This window comes from Mycteria americana, chromosome 2 (assembly GCF_035582795.1).
Source record: "Mycteria americana isolate JAX WOST 10 ecotype Jacksonville Zoo and Gardens chromosome 2, USCA_MyAme_1.0, whole genome shotgun sequence".
Taxonomy (NCBI): domain Eukaryota; kingdom Metazoa; phylum Chordata; class Aves; order Ciconiiformes; family Ciconiidae; genus Mycteria; species Mycteria americana.
The window spans coordinates 71,249,983-71,271,626 of NC_134366.1; the positions used below are offsets into that span (position 1 = coordinate 71,249,983).

General features: G+C 38.2%; 1 protein-coding gene across 1 annotated transcript in view; it reads left to right on the top strand.

Annotated features, from left to right (window-relative positions):
* The window catches only part of CNTNAP2 (contactin associated protein 2), a 1,202,777-nt gene that overhangs the window by 389,463 nt on the left and 791,670 nt on the right, over nucleotides 1-21,644 (top strand). Inside the window, exon 3 of the mRNA XM_075493725.1 lies at nucleotides 6,362-6,555. Coding sequence (XP_075349840.1) covers nucleotides 6,362-6,555 — 194 coding nt within the window. The remainder of the gene's footprint in view (nucleotides 1-6,361; nucleotides 6,556-21,644) is intronic.

The following is a 21,644-nucleotide window of genomic DNA, read 5'->3' on the forward strand; positions in this document are numbered from 1 at the left end:
ACAGAATGAATTTTATCAGATGTATTTCATAGGGAACTTAGAGCTTCAAGGCTTACTGGAGCCCAATTCTTGTTGCACCTCTGGAAAGCTGCTATTGAAAGTCATGGGGGGTTAGGCCAAAGGTTGGGTCTAATTTGCCAGTTTTTAGTAAATATGGTCTGATTTGGAGTACACTCTAATAATGAATTTTGGAGAAGAAGAAATCTAGTTGTTGTCATTTCTGTCCTCTTTCTTCTTCCCTGTGATATTTAACTTTTACTAAATAAATATAGGTAATTTTAAATAGAGGGTGACTATAATCATGCTGCTATTTTCTCAGTATTCGCTGCCTTCTAAACATCAACCTTTGCTGCTTCTGAAGTAGAACGTTCATTATTTGCCCACCATCAGTGTCATGCATGTCCTTGTCTGCAATTCCATCACTGTTGTTATGTCCTGGAAAGAAGAGCTCTTCAAACATGCAAAAGCAAATCCCTACCCTGAAGATGGGGACTGAATTACAAATCCAGACTTAGCTAGAACAGCAGATGAATACAAGAAATATAACAATGCATACTGTTTATGATAAGGAAATAAAAAATGTTTATCCGTGCCAATATCAGGAAAAGATTGCCTTAACTAGAAGTGGAGCCCTATATGAGGACTGGAGTCTCTTTAGAGGGTAAATACCTAATACAGGGTAAAAACGATCCTTGCTCAAAGCAGCAAAGAATCAAAGTGTTTAATCATCCCAGATTTCTGTATGTTCATAACTTTTGTCAGTGTGACTAGACCCACTCAATATTAGGTTGTTATTTGCTTTATGTATAGGTGAATGTTTTACTGTCTGTATACAGACAGTCTTTATCTACCATGACAAAATGGACAAACAGAGTAAGAAAAACCAAAACTGGAAACCGTCACTGATGTCCTACTTAAGCATAATGGTGACTAACGGTGCAGGTAGATTTATGCAGTTTAGAAGTTTGGGTCTTTTATATTGTTTTCTAGGGTACTGTAGAAAATGGTTGCCCGTATTTTCTCTGAAGTGCAGTGAATGAATGATCTCAGTATTTCAAAGTTTTCCTTTTTGTCTTGATTTATCTTTTATGTAGAGGAATGACAAGCAATGTCTTGGAAAATAGCAAGGTATCAAACACTATTGATTTCATGCTATTGCAGTAACCTAGAAAGTGTTACTTCTCATTGAAAGATTGGGTTGTGTTTTTCCCATACAAATAAGCAGATTCAAACTCTAAGAATGCTTTGGGTTATTATTACATAATTATTAAAAAAGGCATATTTTTTGTTTCCTTGCTGAAAGGAAACCAACATATCTATATTTCTATAGAAATATTCTATTATTAGATAAAGTAATCCCTTGAATTATAACTACCACAGATCCTAAATCTTCTATCTATTGTTTTTCATAGTTTGTTTTCTAATGAAATTTCTGACTAAGGATCCCCTCCTTTGTTCATTCATGTCATTGAAATCTTTTATTACTGATTTGAAAAGAGTAGGAAACTAGACTTACTGCAGTATTGGTATTTTTTATTTTGTGATTTGAAGTAGGGGATGATGAACAAGTGTGACTAAAACAAGAATGGATTCTTCTAGTGCAAATTAATCTTTCCAGTTTCAGTCATGAATGAAGATTGAAGTGCCAGATTTTCGAAAGAAAGAAATTTCTAACTGAAATGGAACAGACATTTTCAAAAATCATCAGTGTGTCCTTTCTTATAGATCTGTAAGCTCAGTAGCATATGACAGTTCAGATAATCTGCAAATCCCCAGCTTTGCTACTTACTGATGATTTATCAGGGGGAATGATAAGAAGGTAAGGCTAACTCATCACACTGGCTTTCTTAGTGTACAATAAATGGGAGCTACCTCACTCCACTTTGAATCAGGAGCTGAAATGTATAACTAATTAAAAGGAAGAAATTATACATGAAATTTTGCAAAAATAGACCCACATTGACTTGAATTCTTTATACTCCTAGAAATATATTAAGTGCTATCTTTTGCATGTGTCATTTGGAGATAGGCTATGTTTTTCATACTGTTTGCAGTTCCACAGAATGAACCCGTAGAACAAAATCCAATACAAACATGAAAGCCATTAGGGTTTTCATCATTAAAAAAATTAATTCTTTGAACTTCAGTTCTTGTTGTAATGATGCTGATACTTTTTGTTAGCAATTGTCTTTAATCTTTTCATGATTTTTCACCAGATAAAGTTTTACAAGTTTGTAGCATTCTGAATATAGTTTTTTGTGTCTTCTGCATCACTGTGTGTGTTGTTCAGTAGTAGACTCCCTACACATTGTTTGGTCAGTCTGCAATAGGAGCAGATCAAATAACTTTCTGTACCTTGTTTTGAAAGCAAAGCTTTGTAAAATCTTTCATAGCTGCCTTTTCCCACAGGAGTGCTCTGGCTGGCTTTGCTGATTCAGACTCTTAGGCTTTTCTGTACAGGAAAGTTTCTTGGATGCACAGAGATATGTGGGCAACATGCTCAACGTTGACTTCACTGTTGCTGAACTTAACAGTTCTCCAATACCTGCTATCAAAGGGTCACATACAGTCATTCTTGCTCAAGCTGAAATCAGTTGCACTGTTTGTGGTGTAAAATGCTGTACAACATAAATAAAAGTATTCAGTGACTCTCTTGGTTAATGTCACCGAGTCAATTATTTTGGCCACTGAGCGGGTGAATTTGTTTAATCACATCAAATTCTGGAATAGCATAAAAATAAAAATAGGAAGTAGATATTGTCTGCAATTGTATTTATTGCACCTGTACTACCACAGAACCTCATATGTGCTCCTTACCCGTTTAATGGAAGTAAACTATATTATATGCATATGTTTAATATCTTTTAAATAATTTGTAGTTCTAATATCTTTCTAATAATTTGTAGCTCACATTGATTTCATAGTATATTGTGGCATTTGGCATTAAAAGGCAGTACGTGAAGTAAACTGGAGTATCATGTAAAAAGCCATGTATCCAATGCCTTTTTTCTGCCATAATAAACAGTGAAAATAATGCATGTAATGAAATCCAGACTATAGCCTGTAACCATTAAAAATAAATAGTTTACACCAAGGTGTGAAGAATAATATTGTGAATAGGATTTATTCAACAAATTTAATATACCATTGCAGTTTCAGTACAAAGTAATGCTCACTGAAAACTACTATCATTTTGCTCATTCCTTAAAGATAATTCATTATTCTGTCATAATATATTGGCCATAAAAGTAAGCGTATTTCGAAAATAATGCCATATTGTGGAAATTTGGTTTGATTTCCAAATTTGCCACTCCTTTTAAAAAGGAAAAATGTGTTAAATATTTTATTTGTCAGTAACTCCTCTGTTCCCTGTCCAATATCAAACCAACTTCTTCACTCCAGTGAAGAAGCTGTTTTTATTCAGCAAAATATATAATGATATGCTGAGCTGTGAGCACATGCACATTTCTGGGGAAGTGAGATTTTTGTACCTGCTTAGAGTGAATGGAGACACAAACATATTAAATTCCTGCAATGAATTCAGGGCCTTTGCAGAGATCTCACAGCAGGGAAATTTTTATATAATCCAACTTTTTCATAACTTAGAGCGTGCACCCGAAAAAAAAGAAGGACCTTTATTAATCCTTGAATCAATAGAGGTTACACATATCACAAACAAAATGAACAAAGTAATCAGGTCCCCCAAATTACACAGCTTGATGAATCAAAGGGGAAGAGGAAGCTTTTAATTGATCCCCACAGGCTGCTTCTGGTGAATGGCTGACGCCTGCCCTGCCGCACAGACTGATCACCATTCCCTTCCCATGCTGGTCTGCTAAGCAGCACATTTAGCTGTAATTCAACATGTTTCTCCTTCATCCTTTTGACTATTTATTTATTTACTTGCTTGGAAAAGCCAGAAGGCAAATGTGAAACTGAGAGAGAGAATTGGGTCAAGAAACCAGTGGGATAATATTGTTTGCTGCTCTCTGCAATATTGACTAAAAGTCTTGTCTCTTGCATATTAGAAATGGTTATAGGGCAGGCTGTCTTGCAATACTCGTGTTTCCATCTCCTGGCCTAGGTGTGACTATTGTGTCACATATCTCTAACTTTTGTCAGGCGTGATGGGAAGAGTGTTTTCCGCCTCTTCTTACATCAAAAAAAAGGGAAAATGAATGTTAGCACTAAATTTTTCCAAACTTTTCAGTGGATTTGTAGGTGAAGACTTTCTGAAATCTAGTTGCAATTTACAATATGTATGTTTAACTGATAAAGAAGGCCAAAGTCTTGTCTCAGTAACATGAAAGTACTAAAAGAAAAAATTATATCGTGTTATAGTTAAAATTATTTTCTTTTAAATGTGCATGACAAAATCTCCTGTTTTAATGTAAATCTCCTGCATAACAAAATCTCCTGCATAGTAAAAAGCGTACAAAACGTAAGGTCTGTTTTAGCCTTCTTACAGCTATAGCATGTCATCCTTTTTCAACAATTGCATTGCTGAAGGACATTTTATTGATGGATTTGTCAGCTCTATTATTTCATAATAACTTTTGAATGCTTACATTTGGACCTTACTTTTTCTGGAGCCACCAAAGGCTCCTTTTACAAAGGTGCCTTCTGGACAGGGATGGCTTCTGTACAGGGACAGCTTCTTATCCTTTGTGTGCCATCCGTCTCAGATACACCAATTGGACAGGGATGTTAGGATAGGGAGAAAAAGTGGTGTCTCTGCTACTACGACAAGTATGTAGAGCTAACTGTTCCAATCTCCTTGCATAGTAGTCACAAAGAAGCTATATTCTATTTTTAAATGACCAGTTTCAATTTGGGAATGTGTGCGAATACTTTTCCTTGCAAGTGCTTTTAGTAAGGGTTTCAAATGCTATTCCCTACCCCTAAAGAACCCTGTTTATATTGCTGGGTATAATTACTTGTAGTGCAGGGACAAAGCATCTATTGTAAATCTTAAGAATGTTATCAAATTAAATGTCATTGGCGTAGTGCTACACTTATAATTACAATGAAAGGCAACCACTTATGACATCAAATGATCCCATTGATATCACAACATTAAAATGTCCTATGACCTGCACATGTTAACACCTGTAGCAGCTGAATGAGTTTTAGAATTGTCTAAGACTGAGGCAATGCTGCCGCCTAATGATGGGAGTATATAAGACGCAGTATAGTAGAGTTTCTTGCTTGGCAAGCAGGCCAGGTTTCTGACATCAATTGAAGTCTATCAGTGAAATTAAAAGCACAAAAAATTGGCCCATGGACTAGACCACGTGATTTCATGGTGTGCCACGCCATTTATTTGGTTCAAACTTAAAAGAAAAGCAAAAAAACCCCCTGTAATCACTTTAAATCTGTAAAGTTTTTGTTTTCCGCATCTTAATGTCTGCTATGAATATAAAGGGAATGATTCTCCACTTTGTATTGATAGATTTTTTTTCTGTTTCATCTATTTCCTAATAGTTATCATGATGATAAATATACTATTAGAATATCTATCTCAGAATTTTTATCGTTCTCTGCAGTATCCAACTACAATTTTCCCCTTAATATTTTTTATTTCAGAAGAATAAGAAATTGCATTAATGTTGTAATACTACATTTATCTATGCATCATTGGCCTTCTTTATTTAGAACAGTTCAATGTAGTCTAGTGGCTGAGAAGAGTATTGTTAATAGTATTACTGTCAAGTTAATTCATAGGCCCATAAAGAGTAATAACACTTCTGCGAGACATCTGCCAATGTAATCTGTGACAGCTTGTACACCCAGCAGATCAAAACTGGATCCAGCCCTGCAGTACCTGCTCCTTTTTCAATTCTTTTGGTACATCTTTCAGTTTGTGCACTATAGTGAAACATAGGAAAGCGGAGAGCTTGCTCTTATTTCCTCCCGTTTTATCTATATTATCTCTTTAATGTGAAGTGCTATTGAAAAGGCATACAAAATCCAAAGATTGTTATTGATTTGTGCCAGCTTACTCTGACAAAGGATTTCATGGCAAATTGGTCAACCCTTGAACAATTATAATTTGGCAAAAACTAATAAACTGTAATTAAGGCATTATAAAGGCATTGATTCGTTAGCAGGCAGCCCATTAAATCATTATAATTATATCATAAAAAGATTAAGGCAACAGAGTTAATGCATTTGAAGCCTGTGCTAAAGATGCATTTTAAAAAAACTGTGCAATCATATTTCTTTTGTATGTGTTCAAGTTTTTTTGGTATTATACTCTTCTCAGCTGGGCTGCCTTCCAGCAATTAGCATCTTTACAATGTGTTCACTTCAAAGTGAGCATTTGAGGTCTAAATCTCTCTGTTCTGTTTCAACCCAACAGGTGCAGGAGGTTGGTCTCCATCAGACAGCGATCATTACCAATGGCTGCAGGTGGATTTTGGGAACAGGAAGCAAATCAGTGCTATTGCGACTCAAGGCAGGTACAGCAGTTCTGACTGGGTCACTCAGTATCGGATGCTCTATAGCGATACAGGGAGAAACTGGAAACCATACCACCAGGATGGAAATATCTGGGTAAGTCATTGGTGTAAAATGGAAGCATATGCTGTAGCGATGTTGATTGACTGTGTTTTTAGGAACTGTACACCTCATACAACTCTTCGGTGTTGTCTTTGTGAGGACAGAACAGAGCTTAGCTCAAAACATAGTGATTCAAGTTGCAGCTGCCGTCAGGAGGCCTATCCCTGGATTAGCAAAGCCCTTTTGGGATGATGGTAGCTGTCAGAACATGCAGATGTTTTGTGGTTGTTGGTATTCCTCAATGAGTCTCTTATGCTTTGGCTTTCCTACCCTGCCTTTTCTTTTTACAAATTTCATGGAGTGAATGTGAGACACAAAAGTAGTTTTGAAAATTCTGCTCTTAAACGTAACATTTAGGAAGGTAATTTGTTCTTTGTGTGTATGTGTGCTGGGGAGCAGTTTTATCATGTATGTATTGTTTTCCATAAAGATGCTACAAGGGTATTTATGCTATAATAATTTTAGCAAAAAGCATATAATTTGGTTTTGTCTCTTACATTTTTCATGGGTAAGCTGCTAATTTCATTCTTGCTGAAAACAGTAGCCTTCCATTTTGCTGACAAAAAAATGATAGCTATTACTTAACATGCCTATCCTCATAGCAGTTCTTTTCAGATGGTTATTTTTTTTCAGAAATGTACTTTGAAAACAGCAAAATGCTATAATTTTTTCTGAAACCAAATTAAATTGATTAGTTAGTATGCCTCATCAGAAGAATATTGTCAAAGCAGACAAGATTTAACATTGTGCTATTTTAGATTCACATTTTTGCCAGGTGCTTCTTTTATTAAGGTCTGTTATTAAAAATGAATGTCGAATATCGAGCATAAGGTGAGTGGTTTTATCTGTATAAGAAAAACTCGCTTAATATGTGGAGTACATAGAAGCGAGCGTTTTTTATTAGAGTATTGATTTATTGAAAAAGCTTCCTCTGTGTGCCAGATAGGATTCTGAAAGAGGGAGAAATTAAAGCTGGGGGGACTGACAGGAGTGAACAGAAAAACGTTGGGTGCTGCTTTAGATTCCTTAGGACTTGGTGGTATGAATGTTGTTTATCAGGGTAGGGAGGAGCTTGTGCTTAAGCTTGATAAATATAAAAAGTTTCTCTCTTAAGGCCACTTATGTATATAAAAATACCTATAGCCTTTAGCATTTATATTATCTTAGATGTAGAAAAGCTTCTTCAACAACTACTATTGAAATAATGAAGAACTTGTCTCAGGGAAATGGGAGAGGGCTATGCAGCTGGCTGAGTGAACGATGTATAAAGCAGGACAGTTAGGATGAGGAAAAATCTGTTCTTAATACCTTGAATGGCAAATCTTTTGGCAACGTGTGATTTGGTTGATTTAGTCATAGCTGTGACCATTTGTTTCCAAGGTGGCCCACCTTTCTGAGGGCTTTGTAGAAAGTCTTTATTCTTATATTGTTTCTAATTCAGAAATACTGAAAGCTTCTTAACAAAAGAACATTTTGTTTTTCTCTTTATTAGCAATTATGTATGTTTGGTGAATTCAGGGGGAAATCTGTTGGTCTGTTATTGACCATCAATACCACTTGCAAAAACATGTGATGAGTTATGCAGGAGCTTGCTACTTCTATTTGGAATGCTAAATCTTTGGGATATACTTAGCAAGCTGTTTGCTGCAGTATTGCTACTGTTCATGTCCTGCAATTTTTATCCAATACTAGAAAAGCAGTTTAAAAAAAAAAAAAATCTACCCTATTCCAGCTTTCTTTTAAAGAATAAAGCTGAGCTACTAGCAGAAAAAACCCTTAGGGGTCTTGACTCTACTTCTAACTTGCCTAAACTAGTATTGTTTCTGTTGTTAAATGATGTCTGAGCCTTGGTTTAATCTTGAAAACACTGTGCTTATTAGCTATTAATAAGTCTTAAACTTAGTAAGTTCCCAAGGCAGGGGAGGTGCCTGATCATGGAGAAATACTGTTGTACTATTGTAGTAATGTTACGAGGAGACAGACTTCCCTGATGTGGAAATGGGGTGGTGCAGAATTTCCCATTGCATCTTCTTCTTAGTTTTGCTTTGTACAAGAAATTAAAAGCAGCAGAAGCTTGTGAGGGCCAGATCAGACCACAAGAGCCAAGTATCCAGCATTGGCAATTTAAACTCATAAAGTCACATTCTTCCTGACTGAAATGACTGTGATGATCTTAAAAATCTCACATGATTCTGGTGCCCTTAGAAATCCTTTTAGGAAGTCTTTAGTCTTTCCCTTTGCATTTGTACCTTTTAGAAGTTTTATCCACAAGAGAAATGTACTATGTAGCCTTTGATTAATGTCCCTCTTCCATCATCCCCATGCCTGAGTGTCATTGTTTCCTGACAACAATAAATTGAAAATTAAAGGAGAAAGCAAAGAAAAAGAAGAAAATAGAAGTGCAGAGTTCAACAATATTTAATACTAAAGCAGTTATGATATCAAATGACACAGCCAGAGGATGAGATATGGTAAACGGAAGGGAATAAAAATAAAGCTTGCTAGATGATTTGGAGAGAGAGCAAAGGAGAAATAATTTCCAACAAAGATCTAGTTAGGAACAAACCATATAATAATCTGCATAAAATGCTGAAGTGACTCCCTTCTGTATGCATTAGTCAGGGAGGAAAAGAAATTCTATAATTATCTCCTAAGTAGGAGAGAAATGAAAAGGTTCTCGGGAAGTCTGTGATGGGGAAAGTGCTTTCAAGGTGAATATAGAATAAGCTTCCCAGTTCTGTGAAATAGATTTTCTGACCCCACCCCTCCTGGGCTTTTGGATATTTTCAATTTCCATGAATTTTAATAAGATGAGTGAATGTGTCCTCTTTCCATAAAATGCCTGGCAACTAGAGAATTTTGATCGCCTCTCCCACCTTCACTCTTGTAGTCTGAGATTCTAATTTTGATAGGTCATGAGGTTTCCCTTCATACGTCAATCCACTGGGGCGTTTCATGTACACAATATATATTTGTTTTGCTATAGATGCTGATTTTGGTTTCTACATGAACGCCATCTATCTATTTGCCTAATGAATACATACCAGATGTGATTCTACATATAATATTGTTTCTATTTCCTAACTCAGATATAGATTATATAAATGCCTCACACTAAGCACAATGCAAATATAACCTATAGGTATAATAAGAAAATGCTGACATCTTATGAAAACACTAAGACTCAAATTGTAAGCATTAGTGGCAAAGCTGAGCACCTCTAAGATTGAAGCCTTTCCTAAAGGAGATTGGAAGATCCTTGGTGCAATTTCAGAGGTCTTAAGACATATCATCTTTTAAAATTTGATTAGCAGAACTTGTGATCAGCTTGTATCCATCTCATTGTCTTATTCTTGGGGATATCAAAGTCAGGGTGATGAAGGAGAAAGTATTACTGTAGTTCTGCATTTCAAAAAAAAAAAAATCTTGATGGGAAAGGTGGAGTACAGACCCTTTGCACATCACTTCCAAATTATATTCTGTAGTTGACTCTTATCTTCAGCCTCCGTGAACTTGAGTGGAGTTGCAAAGATGTAAATGAAAGCTGATTTTTCTTTTTTACAGAAAATTTAGCCCTAGACCAAGTGGCTGCTGCATCAGTTGAAAGCAGTTATGTTTTTCTGGTTTTCTTGTTGTTTTTCTTTCAGTTTTAATTAAAGTGTATTATGCATAACACCTGCTTTTGTAGTATTCTTATTACTGAAAAGATATTAAGTGATTACATAGCTTTCACTATGAAGAATGATTTTTAGAAAGGAATTTAATTTATCTATTTACCTACTGGCTTTAAACACAATTTTTGTTTTTTTTCTTTTTTTAATACTGCTCATTCTCTTCCTTTTTTAAGTGAAATAATGAGAAATAATCAGTGCCATCAAGTGGCACAGGACAGGACAGGTGATCAGGCCCAGCCAGCATGGGTTTATGAAAGGCAGGTCCTGCTTGACTAACCTGATCTCCTTCTATGACAAGGTGACCTGCTTAGTGGATGAGGGAAAGGCTGTGGATGTTGTCTACCTAGACTTTAGTAAAGCCTTTGGCACCGTTTCCCACAGCATCCTCCTGGAGAAACTGGCTGCTCATGGCTTGGACGGGTGTACGCTTTGCTGTGTAAAAAACTGGCTGGCCAGGCCCAAGGAGGTGTGGTGAATGGAGTTTACTCCGGTTGGCGGCCGGTCACAAGTGGTGTTCCCCAGGGCTCAGTTTTGGGGCCAGTTCTGTTTAGTATCTTTATCAATGATCTGGACGAAGGGATCGAGTGCACCCTCAGTAAGTTTGCAGACGACACCAAGTTGGGTGGGAGTGTTGATCTGCTTGAGGGCAGGAAGGCTCTGCAGAGGGATCTGGACAGGCTGGATCGATGCGTCGAGGCCAATTGGATGAGGTTCAAGAAGGCTAAGTGCCAGGTCCTGCACTTGGGTCACAACAACCCCATGCAATGCTACAGGCTTGAGGAACAGCGGCTGGAAAGTTGCCCGACGGAAAAGGACCTGGGGGTGTTGGTCGACAGCCAGCTGAATATGAGCCAGCAGTGTGCCCAGGTGGCCAAGAAAGCCAATGGCATCCTGACTTGTATCAGAAATAGCGTGGCCAGCAGGACCAGGGAAGTGATTGTCCCCCTGTACTCGGCACTGGTGAGGCCGCACCTCGAATACTGTGTTCAGTTTTGGGCCCCTCACTACAAGAGAGACATTTTGGTGCTGGAGAGCATCCAAAGAAGGGCAGTGAAGCCGGTGAAGGGTCTAGAGCACAAGTCTTACGAGAAGCGGCTGAGGGAACTGGGGTTGTTTAGCCTGGAGAAAAGGAGGCTGAGGGGAGACCTTATTGCTCTCTACAACTACTTGAAAGGAGGTTGTAGAGAGGTGGGTGTTGGTCTCTTCTCCCAAGTAACAAGCGATAGGATGAGAGGAAACAGCCTCAAGTTGTGCCAGGGGAGGTTTAGATTGGATATTAGGAAAAATTTCTTCACCAAAAGGGTTGTCAAGCATTGGAAGAGGCTGCCCAGGGAAGTGGTTGAGTCACCATCCCTGGAGGTATTTAAAAGACGTGTAGATGTGGTGCTTAGGGACATGGTTTAGTGGTGGACTTGGCAGTGCTAGGTTAACGGTTGGACTTGATTATCTTAAAGGTCTTTTCCAACCTAAATGATTCTATCATTCAAAATCTAGTGAGTTAACCGTAAAATGAACTTTGCATTTTTCTGGGCATTGAGGAGCAACTTACTGTTTGAGAAATGCAGTCTCTTCATTTACATGGTTCCCATTGGTATTGAAGGAAGGAAGTTGGTACAGCACAGTGGATTTAGCTTGCATAGGAAAATGAGCTCTCAGCATTCCAGAGTATTTTGATGTAATATTGAGCCAAATTTCATTGTGAAAGGAAGCACAAGTGAGTTGGATGATTAACTTTTTCAAGCTGTGTGAGACTTCATATGTTTAATACTCTTGGGTGCCTTCAGGAATACCAAGCATCAGACAGACCTAAAGTAACATTTAATGTCTAGGTAGATATAAGGCAATCATCTGCAGCTCTACCTAGCTGAAATTGTGTGGGAGCCGTCTGCTCAGCTTTTCTCTTCATCCTGACATGCTAATTTTGGTTATATTATGTAGGGGAAAATCTGCAAGCCTTATCACATTCCCAGTTCCTTCCACCTTCTCTACAGAGCATCATTTATAGCTAACCAAGGACTTACTGCATACGTCTTAGAGCACAATGACTTGTGTATAGCAAGGACAAGTGAAGAAGAATAAATTCTAGCATACACCCACTGTGTTAGGACATACAAGAATTATTTGCTTTGTAAAAACTGTCACTGCTTTTTCCCTGAGAGCTAACCTATTTCCATGACCCTAAACTAAACAACATTAATGAAGGTTCTTCACTTGGTGAAGGGTGCTGAGGCACTGGAACAGCTGGCCAGAGAAGTTGTGGATGCCCCATCCTTGGAAGTGTTCGAGGCCAGGTTGGATGGGGCTTTGAGCAACCTGGTCTAGTGGAAGGTGTCCCTGCCCATGGCAAGGGGGTTGGAACCAGATGATCTTTAAGGTCCCTTCCAACCCAAACCATTCCATGATTCCCTGAAGGATGCTATGAAAGAGCTCTTGAGGTTGATACTTAATGCTGCTCTCCTTTTCTGTGGTTACTCCATAAACTCTTGAGTGGCAACTTACATCACAGAACGATTTGCTAGGTTAATGGGCTTATGGGCCTGGATTTTTTGACCTTTTTTTTTTTTTAAAAGTACCTCTATTGAATTAAATTATTTTACTAAACCACTTTAGTTTATATGACTTCATACTGACTTGCAGTTATGGGAGCATTTAAAAAATGAAATGTGATTAGAATGGTCCGTGACCTGCCATTTGTTGTTGCTGGGCTGCTGCTAGAATATCAGATACTGTGCAGACCTATTTAAACATGACAAAGTGGTTTGATATATTAGTCAGTGCAAAAGTTTTGACTAGTGTTTATAGCAAGGCCCTGCAGTCTTTTGGGAATGCTGTGAATTTATTGTTGTTTTCTATTTAAGGATGCCCTGACCTATCCTGTCTGGAAGGATTTTTATGTCTGGTATCTTGCTGTCTCCATAGCAATGCCTGCAAGGTGACCACTGTCATTTTCACTGGCTCTTAATTCTCCAGGTATTTTATTACTAGAAACACCTTTTTAAAATTTTATTTCCTTCCATATGGAAAAAAAAAATCTCATTTTTCTCCTGGAATCTCCTGTGTACCTTTTCTTAATTTCATTATGCCTTAGCTTGCCTGGATGTTATGTTTCTGAGTCCCTGTCTACCATGCCTTTATCTTATAAAGATTGCTCCATTTACTTGCAACAGCCAGTATCGCCTTTATGGGTGTATTGAATGAATGAGGTGGTGTAACTCCCACCGAAGTCAATATGTCTCAGCACTTAGTGCACATTACTAACCTATACATTGAGGGCCCATGACTGAAATGGTATGGATTCAGGAAAATATTTCTTTTGCTGTAGTGAAGCTAAACTCTCTTATAGATCTAATGTAACACTCTGCTATTATGTCAAAAAATATAATAAAGTGTTGATAGGACACCTTTAGAAATTCAGGCAGTTGCTGACAAGGAATTTTTAGAAACCATGAAGAAAAGAACTTTACAGATAAACATCAGTGCTATCCTGATGAAGCCTGTTTCCTAGTCTCCTCTTCTCTGTGTGGAATCTATTAAGAGACATTGTATAAATTTTTAATGCGTTTAGAGAAACACACTTGGGGTTATCTGAAATATGGCAAAATGCCAAGCACTATGCCAAACACTGTCACAGCCACAGACTGTATTTGTATTAAAATGACAGAAGATCTGATGGCCCTTTAAATGTTTGAATACTAAGGTTAACACCAAACTGGGATAAACAGCAATGCTAGTTTAAAATCCTGACTTTTCTGAAAAACAAAAATAGATACTTACAGGACTCTAACTAATAATTTATTTCAAATACGAAGCTATGGCCTGATTATAAGACCTTCTAAACATATTTTTGTTTAGAATCCTTGAAATCACATATTTTGTGCAGGAAGAAAGACCTTTTATGTTATTTTTAGCAGGAACATGGGTTCATGAGTTTGCTTATTTTAAATAACATTTTATAAGGGAAAGATACACTGATATTTTGGAAATGGATTTGATCAGATGGAAAGTTACGATTTTTTTTCACTGCAATCTACTCATCCTGTTTATGAGAGAAAGACTCTATAATTGTATTAGGCTATCTCCAGAGGCACAAGCAGAACTATTTTAATCTATTGCAGAGTATGCCAAGTAGTCAGAAGATAAAATTCTTCCTGGTGCAGTGGCAGACAGTGTCTGAGCCCTCCCTTGATTTTGTACAGGCCAATAAATAAAAACCAAATTGGGATAACATAGTAGAGGTTTGCACTATAGTGTGCTAGAGCATTTCCATTCTAAAGGATTATTTTCTAATCTGTTGTTCTTAGCCTGAGGACTACTTGTCTGTTTATGTTAAACCATCAAATTTTAAATACAGATATCTAACGGCAGACACCTAAATCCATTTTTTAGCTCTCAGATGGCTTGGTTTTCAAATACCTTGGAGTGTCATCATCCCGCATTGAATACAATGCACAGGTCCTTAAGCAAGCCTGCAAGAGTGCATTGTGTACTTAATCAGCTCAGCAATGACAGTAGTCATAGTCATGGCTGAATGGCATCACATCTCGGCTAACAAATCTTTCTAAGATGCAGGCTTTGTAGCTCATGCATAGCACCGAGCAAGACCCACACTGGCTGCTGCACTGGGCTTGTGTAACAGTAATGCTTCCAATTCTCAGCTGATATGTAGAGAGCTGAGTTGAGTGCATCAGTAGGCTCTTAAAACTCCTAGCATAGTTATGTAGGTTGTCCTCAATCCCTTCTAGAAAGCCTGAACACTTGCTTAGGTGGTTGAACCAGAGCTGAATTTTCAAAGTTCTTGAATTTTTACAGGTTGTCTATAGACACATTTGAATGTCTAGGTCAAGATCTATTGAATGAGACTGAATAAAATGGACTGTAGCAATTTCCTTGCTGCTTGTCAGCCCTCTTGTTTGGCTACCATGTATGAATATATCAAGTAATTTCTGTGGCTCTTATTATAGCAGAAGGCTATAAAGCATATGACCAAAAATCTGCTTTATGGCACTCTGATCTTTTATTGTTGATAGATATTGATTTTTAAGTTTTATAATATATTGAATAAAAAGCAGATCTAGCATAGTGTAGCTAATGTTTTATTTGATAGAAGCGTGGTTAGAAATAGAAGTTCTAGTAATCTCCACAGATTAAAAAAAAAAAAAAAATCACGATCCAGGTATTTGATATGCCTTAAGTTAAATTAGAAAATGTGGAGTTACATATCATGAGTTTTGCCCATTTACTTAGTCATCAGGTTGCATTATGTTAAAATACTTCTGCAATGTATTTGACATACATACTACACTTCTATACATAGCTGTCTGTAGCACTGTTGAAAAGCTGATCTGCGAAGGACTTCCTTAGTTCCTTCCTATTTTTTCCCCATGAAGGTGATGAAACTCTAGAACAGATTGCCCAGAGAGGTTGTAAGGGAGCTGAACCAAATGACCTGTAGAAGTTCCTTATAGCTTGTGATTCTGGATGGTGCCTGAGATTTGCCCAGACTGCTAACTGTTGAAATGAAGAGGCAAATCAACCCTAATATATTCTGTGCTTCTCTCCTCTTTGACACGTGACTTTAGTTTCTGTCTGCAGTTTATAGCTGACTGCAGTTTCTGTAGTGAGACGCATCACAGAATACCCCTAAATGTTAGGAAACTTCAGACGTTAGTTCGAACTTCAACGCAAAACCCATCCATAGCACCAGGAACCTAACTGCGGTTCAACATTTCCCTCTCAATAGTGCAATTGCAAAATGATTTAAGTTCTGATCCAGTAAACACTTCCGTGCCTAACTTCAAATGTTGAAATTAAAGTAACAAGACTAAGTGTTTAAAATTGAGTATACACAGTCAGGGAGTGTGTCCAAGTGGGTTGGTATAATACTTGGAAAAAAGGAGCAATGGTCTTACTGAAATTCTTTGGGAAGTACTTTACTACAAGTAATAAAAACCTTACTTAAATGTTAGGCAGGTGTGAAGCAGGAAATGTTCTCAGCTTTCATTTGCTTGACACTGGTAAAAATGAAACAGTGCACAAAGCTGTGGTGCCTCAGTCTGGGTGCTTATTTTATGGATTTTTGTAAAAGGTTTGGGTTTTCCTTTATTAATGAACAAAAAGATACTTGTATCAGGAGAGCTTTTAAAGTGATGCAGGTATGCATTGCAAAGTTTAAAATCCTTAGATTGGGAGATGGTAATAGACAGCATTTTATGTTTCTCTAGAATGTGCTTTTTGAATAGTTTAGAGAGTTGTGTTTGGCAGAATAGGTGGGTTTGTGCTAGTACGTGAAAGATGTCGTTGTGGCAGTTCCCATGAATCGAAGGCATTTTGCTGTATTACTTCTGTTGCCTGTGAGGTCTGGTATGCAGAAAGTATGGCTTGTAAAAGGTTGTCTCCCATTTGCCTCTTGGCTCATTAGGTGTTAACTTCCCAGTGAAGGTGAGCTTAATTACCTAGGAGCAAGTAATGGTTGAATCCACAAACATTCACTTCGCTGTAAATTTTTGGGCTTGTGCACCTGTGGAATTGTACCTTTTAGCCTCTGGTCCTCCCTCGAGATTGGTACTTATTAACGGGGGAGACTGAGCTTTGCACAGACAAAAGAGAGATAATGCACCATGGGAGGCTGACAATTTAAGACCAAATCCTGCCAATACATTTGTAAGTGTCTGACTTCAAAATCAACACAATTGCTCAAGTAAGATTATGCAAAAGTATTTACTTGCACAAATACATGTGATCTGAAGCCCCCTTAACACTAGAATGTGGACTCCTTCCTTCATGAAAATCACTGTCCATTCTTTTTCCTAGAATTTAAAAATAAATTTTAAAAAGGGAGGAAAATGCACATTTCTTTAGCAGTGTATAAACTCTGATCTGCTTCAGAGCAGAAGTGCATTCTAAGGGGAAATTTGACAATGCTGCTGCTGATGCACTATATGTCTGTGGCTGTATAGATAACTTCAGCCTGAGGGTTCTTAATCTGACACCTTTCATGAGCAGTAAATTCACATTAAAAATATGAAAAAGTTAGATTCAGGGCAAGAAAACTCCTATGTGCTATTTCTTAAGTTTTCTTCTTGCCTTGGTTTTTTTTTTTTTTAATATCCTCAGACTCCTTAAGATAGAGAATAATACATTGCTTATTGACATAAATCCTGTTCAGAAAGGTATATAAGGAAGCCCTTAACTTTTAGCTGGAACTTAATTCTTGTTGGGTTCAATAGAAAGCATGAGTAAATTAAATATGTGCTTAACACTTTCCTGAAAAGTGTTGCTTTTGTATCATCATACAGTCTGTACTCTCTGTGGTATTTCACAAATCGTTTTTGTATAACATAATTTGCTATAAGTAGTTGCTATTTTAGGTATGATAATATTTTTCACTACCTTTTATAGTGTATGTGCTTATGTACACAGATTATGAGTTAATCTTTGCTAAAAACTGTTTTAGTAATGTGCATAAAAATAAAAAAAAAAATACAGGAGTTTCTGAATTGTAATACATCAGTGTTAGACAAAAAAACCTGTTCAAGTGAGGCATTACTGTGGTTTAATAGTGCTGTAACTCTAATTTCTTGTAGACAAATAGAGGAGAACTTGCTTTAATTTGTTACCAGTCTCTCAAATGTGTCTATCACATTGCTTTATTTTCTGTACATAAATTTAACTAAAATGACATAATATAACCTTACAAAGCTATAATAGGACTTGCATTTGTGCAGTCACAGACAAAATTGGTTCATATTGGTCTTTAAAACCTGATGTGGAACCATTCCTCCTAACCTAACACTACTTGTCTACAGCACAAAATACCATGACAGAGGAGTAAGTCTTGGCTACTATAGCAATAAAGGCTCAGTAAGGGCTAAATCTTGTCTTGGCCATCTGTGGTGGGTTGACCCTGGCTGGGTCCTGGGTGCCCACCAAGCCGCTCTATCACTCCCCCTTCTCAGCTGGACAGGGGAGAGAAAATATAACGAAAGGCTCGTGGGTCAAGATAAGGACAGGGAGATCACCTACCAATTACTGTCATGGGCAAAACAGAAATTAATTTGTTGGGGAAAATTAATTTATTACCAATCAAATCAGAGTAGGATAATGAGAATTAAACCTAAATCTTAAAACACCTTCCCCCACCCCTCCCTTCTTCCCAGGCTTAACTTCACTCCCAAATTCTCTGCCTCCTCACTCCCAGCAGCACAGAGGGACCGGGAATGGGGTTGTGGTCAGTTCATCACATGTTGTCTCTGCTGCTCCTTCCTCCTCAGGGGGAGGACTCCTCACACTCTTCCCCTGCTCCAGCGTGGGATGTCTCCCCTCCCATGGGAGACAGTCCTCCACAAACTTCTCCAATGTGAGTCCTTCCCACGGGCTGCAGTTCTTCACGAACTTCTCCAGTGTGGGTCCTTTCCACGAGGTGCAGTCCTTCAGGAATAGACTGCTCCAGCATGGGTCCCTTTCACGGGGTCACAAGTCCTGCCAGCAAACCTGCTCCAGTGTGGGCTCCTCTCTCTCCACGGATCCACAGGTTCTGCCAGGAGCCTGCTCCAGCGTGGGCTCTCCACAGGGTCACAGCCTCCTTCAGGCATCCACCTGCTCTGGTGTGGGGTCCTCCATGGGCTGCAGGTGGATATCTGCTCCACCGTGGACCTCCATGGGCTGCAGGGGACAGCCTGCCTCACCAAGGTCTTCACCAGGGTCTGCAGGGGAATCTCTGCTCCGGCACCTGGAGCACCTCCTTCCCCTCCTTCTCCACTGACCTCGATGTCTGCAGAGTTGTTTCTCTCACATATTCTCACTCCTCTCTCTGGCTGCAGTTGTGCAGGGTTTTTTTCCCCCTTCTTAACTATGTTATCCCAGAGGCACTACCACCGTTGCTGATGGGCTTGGCCTTGGCCAGCAGCCGGTCCATCTTGGAGCTGGCTGGCATTGGCTCTGTTGGACACGGGGGAAGCTTCTAGCATCTTCTCACAGAAGGCATACCTGGAGCACCACCCTGCTACCAAAACCTCGCCACACAAACCAAACACACCATAGTATAAACTACTTTGAATTAGCTTGGTGATAATAATTTTTCTCTTTAAATATTAAACACAAAAGTCCTTGGCTATGCTGAATGCTGAGTTGTGTTAAATGCTAGTTTTAATTAGCACGTTTTCCAGTGTGCTTAGCTAAAGTTAAAGAAGTGCTTGGAGAGCATTTGTCTGTGCCTTCATCCTAATGAGAGTACCCACAGGAAGAAATTCTTCCTGTTTGGAGGAATAGTTGCACTGTCAAAGTGTTAGGAAGTAGAAGTGTCAAAATCATTGTTTTGCAAACTGTTTTTCAAAGTATTATTCCAACTTTGTCTTATGAAATTAGCAATCAAAATTCTCGAGAAAACAAACTACGAGGTATTAATAGGTTTCTTACTCTCAGGTCTGTTCTCTGAAAATGCTAGAAGAAAGTTTATACAATGAATCTCCATGATCCTGAAGGTTGTTTATTTTCATGCTTAGGTCATAAACTAAGTAGATTATAGGATGAAGTGACTTTAAAAAAAAAAAAAAAACAAAACCAAAACAAAACAAAAAACCAAAACAACAAGAAAGGGTATACTTTAAGAATGAATGACATACAAACTTCTGGCCAAATCCAGCCAGTTCACTTGTACAAAATTTCTTGTACTGAATGATTTGCAGACCTTTTAAACTTAAAAACGTTGAAAGTGACTGGAGAGGGGATGAGGAGGAAAAATACTGTCTTCAGCTGATCACTTATTTGACCTTAGTTATTTAATTCTTTTGAAATACTTAGGACGAAATCAGTTTCTGATGTGTGGCTTGCACTGTTCCCTACACTGTGTTACAATATTTAGACAGTGAGTTATGAAAAAAGTTGATGCCAGCTGAAGATAGATTCAGTCTTTTTAAACTTTTCAGCTTTATTGGTCCATATCATAGATTTACTGGAAACTGAGTAGAGTTTTGTACACATACTTTTCCTGTTCCCATCAAGTCAGCCTCCTTAATTCATGACAGATTTTACCAGAGAGACAAAGAGACAGAAGCAAGGGAGGAGAGGCGAGGGAGAGCACTGTTGGACAAACATACTCAAGATGTGCCTCTTTAAAGCAGCGTTTTCAAAGCCATAAAGAGTTCATATTCGTAAATCGGGTAACTCCCAGTGCTCCAAGAAATAAGGCAAAGCTGCTGACATGGCACTGTTGTTAAGTTTCCGTAGAGAAAATGAGTTCAAATGCAATTGGGAGCGACTGTAACACAGACTTAAGGCTTTTGAGAGTTGGAGATTATTATTGTGTTACACTCAGGCTTTTTGTTAGATATAAAAAGGATGGGACAGAGGTTCTGCAGCAGAGGTTAGGGACTAGGTTAATATTTAGTTAACAATGAACTAGTAAAGGCAGAGGTCAAACTCTGTCTGTGTAGGGGAGGAGAAAGACCACATCAATGTTGTACCGTGTTAGACAAGACCATGACAATTCTGCTGATATTAAATGGCTAAACCTTTACTATGTCTAATATTAAAAAAAAAAATTTGAAAGATAATTGTTAGCTTAAAGGGAGAGGAGAGAGGGGACACCCTGTTAACCTCAAGTGTTTAATCAGTTGGAATAACCCAGAAAAGAGAGAATTCCTGGTGCATGAGAGCAGATGCTAATGCCAGACCTCAAGCTGAACTCTGTAAGAGCTTTTTGGCATGGCCAGGCTGTCTGTTTCAGGTGTGGGGGGGGGGAAGTTCAGCTGCGAATAAAATAGATCAACGACAAGAGTTCGGTTTTGACTATCTCACTAGGCAACCTATTGATTAGATCTTTTCCCCATAATTCATTCAAGTGTGTGACTAGTGGAGTGCTTTTATTATTGCTTTTGTTGTTTAGCATGAAGTTACTGACAGATACATTAGTTCGAACTGCTTTCAGGTTCATTATTCTATCGTTATTTTCAAGGTTAGGTTGATAGGAAACTATTAAATACTGCTACCTCCACTTATGCAGACCCAAAGGTTGCTTATTCTTTCTCCAAGAGGCATGGGTCAGAATGAACTCCTCTAGCTGGTGGTAGCTCCAGTCTAGAGATACTCTGTCACTTGAGGACAGACTTCCTTTGAACAGCAATCGCACCAAGAGCTCCATAATAAAGGCTCTCCCCGGACATGACGTGGTGATAAAACAAAGTCCCTGTTTGTCACTTTTCAGGACTTCTGTATGATGACTTATCCTGGTGTAGATTGACACTAGAAATGCTAGAATCCTGTTTATATTATAGCTAGATTTGCAATAAAAAGGGGTTTTTTTGTGTTTGTTTTAGGAATTCTTGAGGACATAAAAACTAATTCATGGCTTCCTAGCTCTTGCACACATAACATTTTTCCCATCTCTAGACTGCCTGATATGTGTGAGGAATA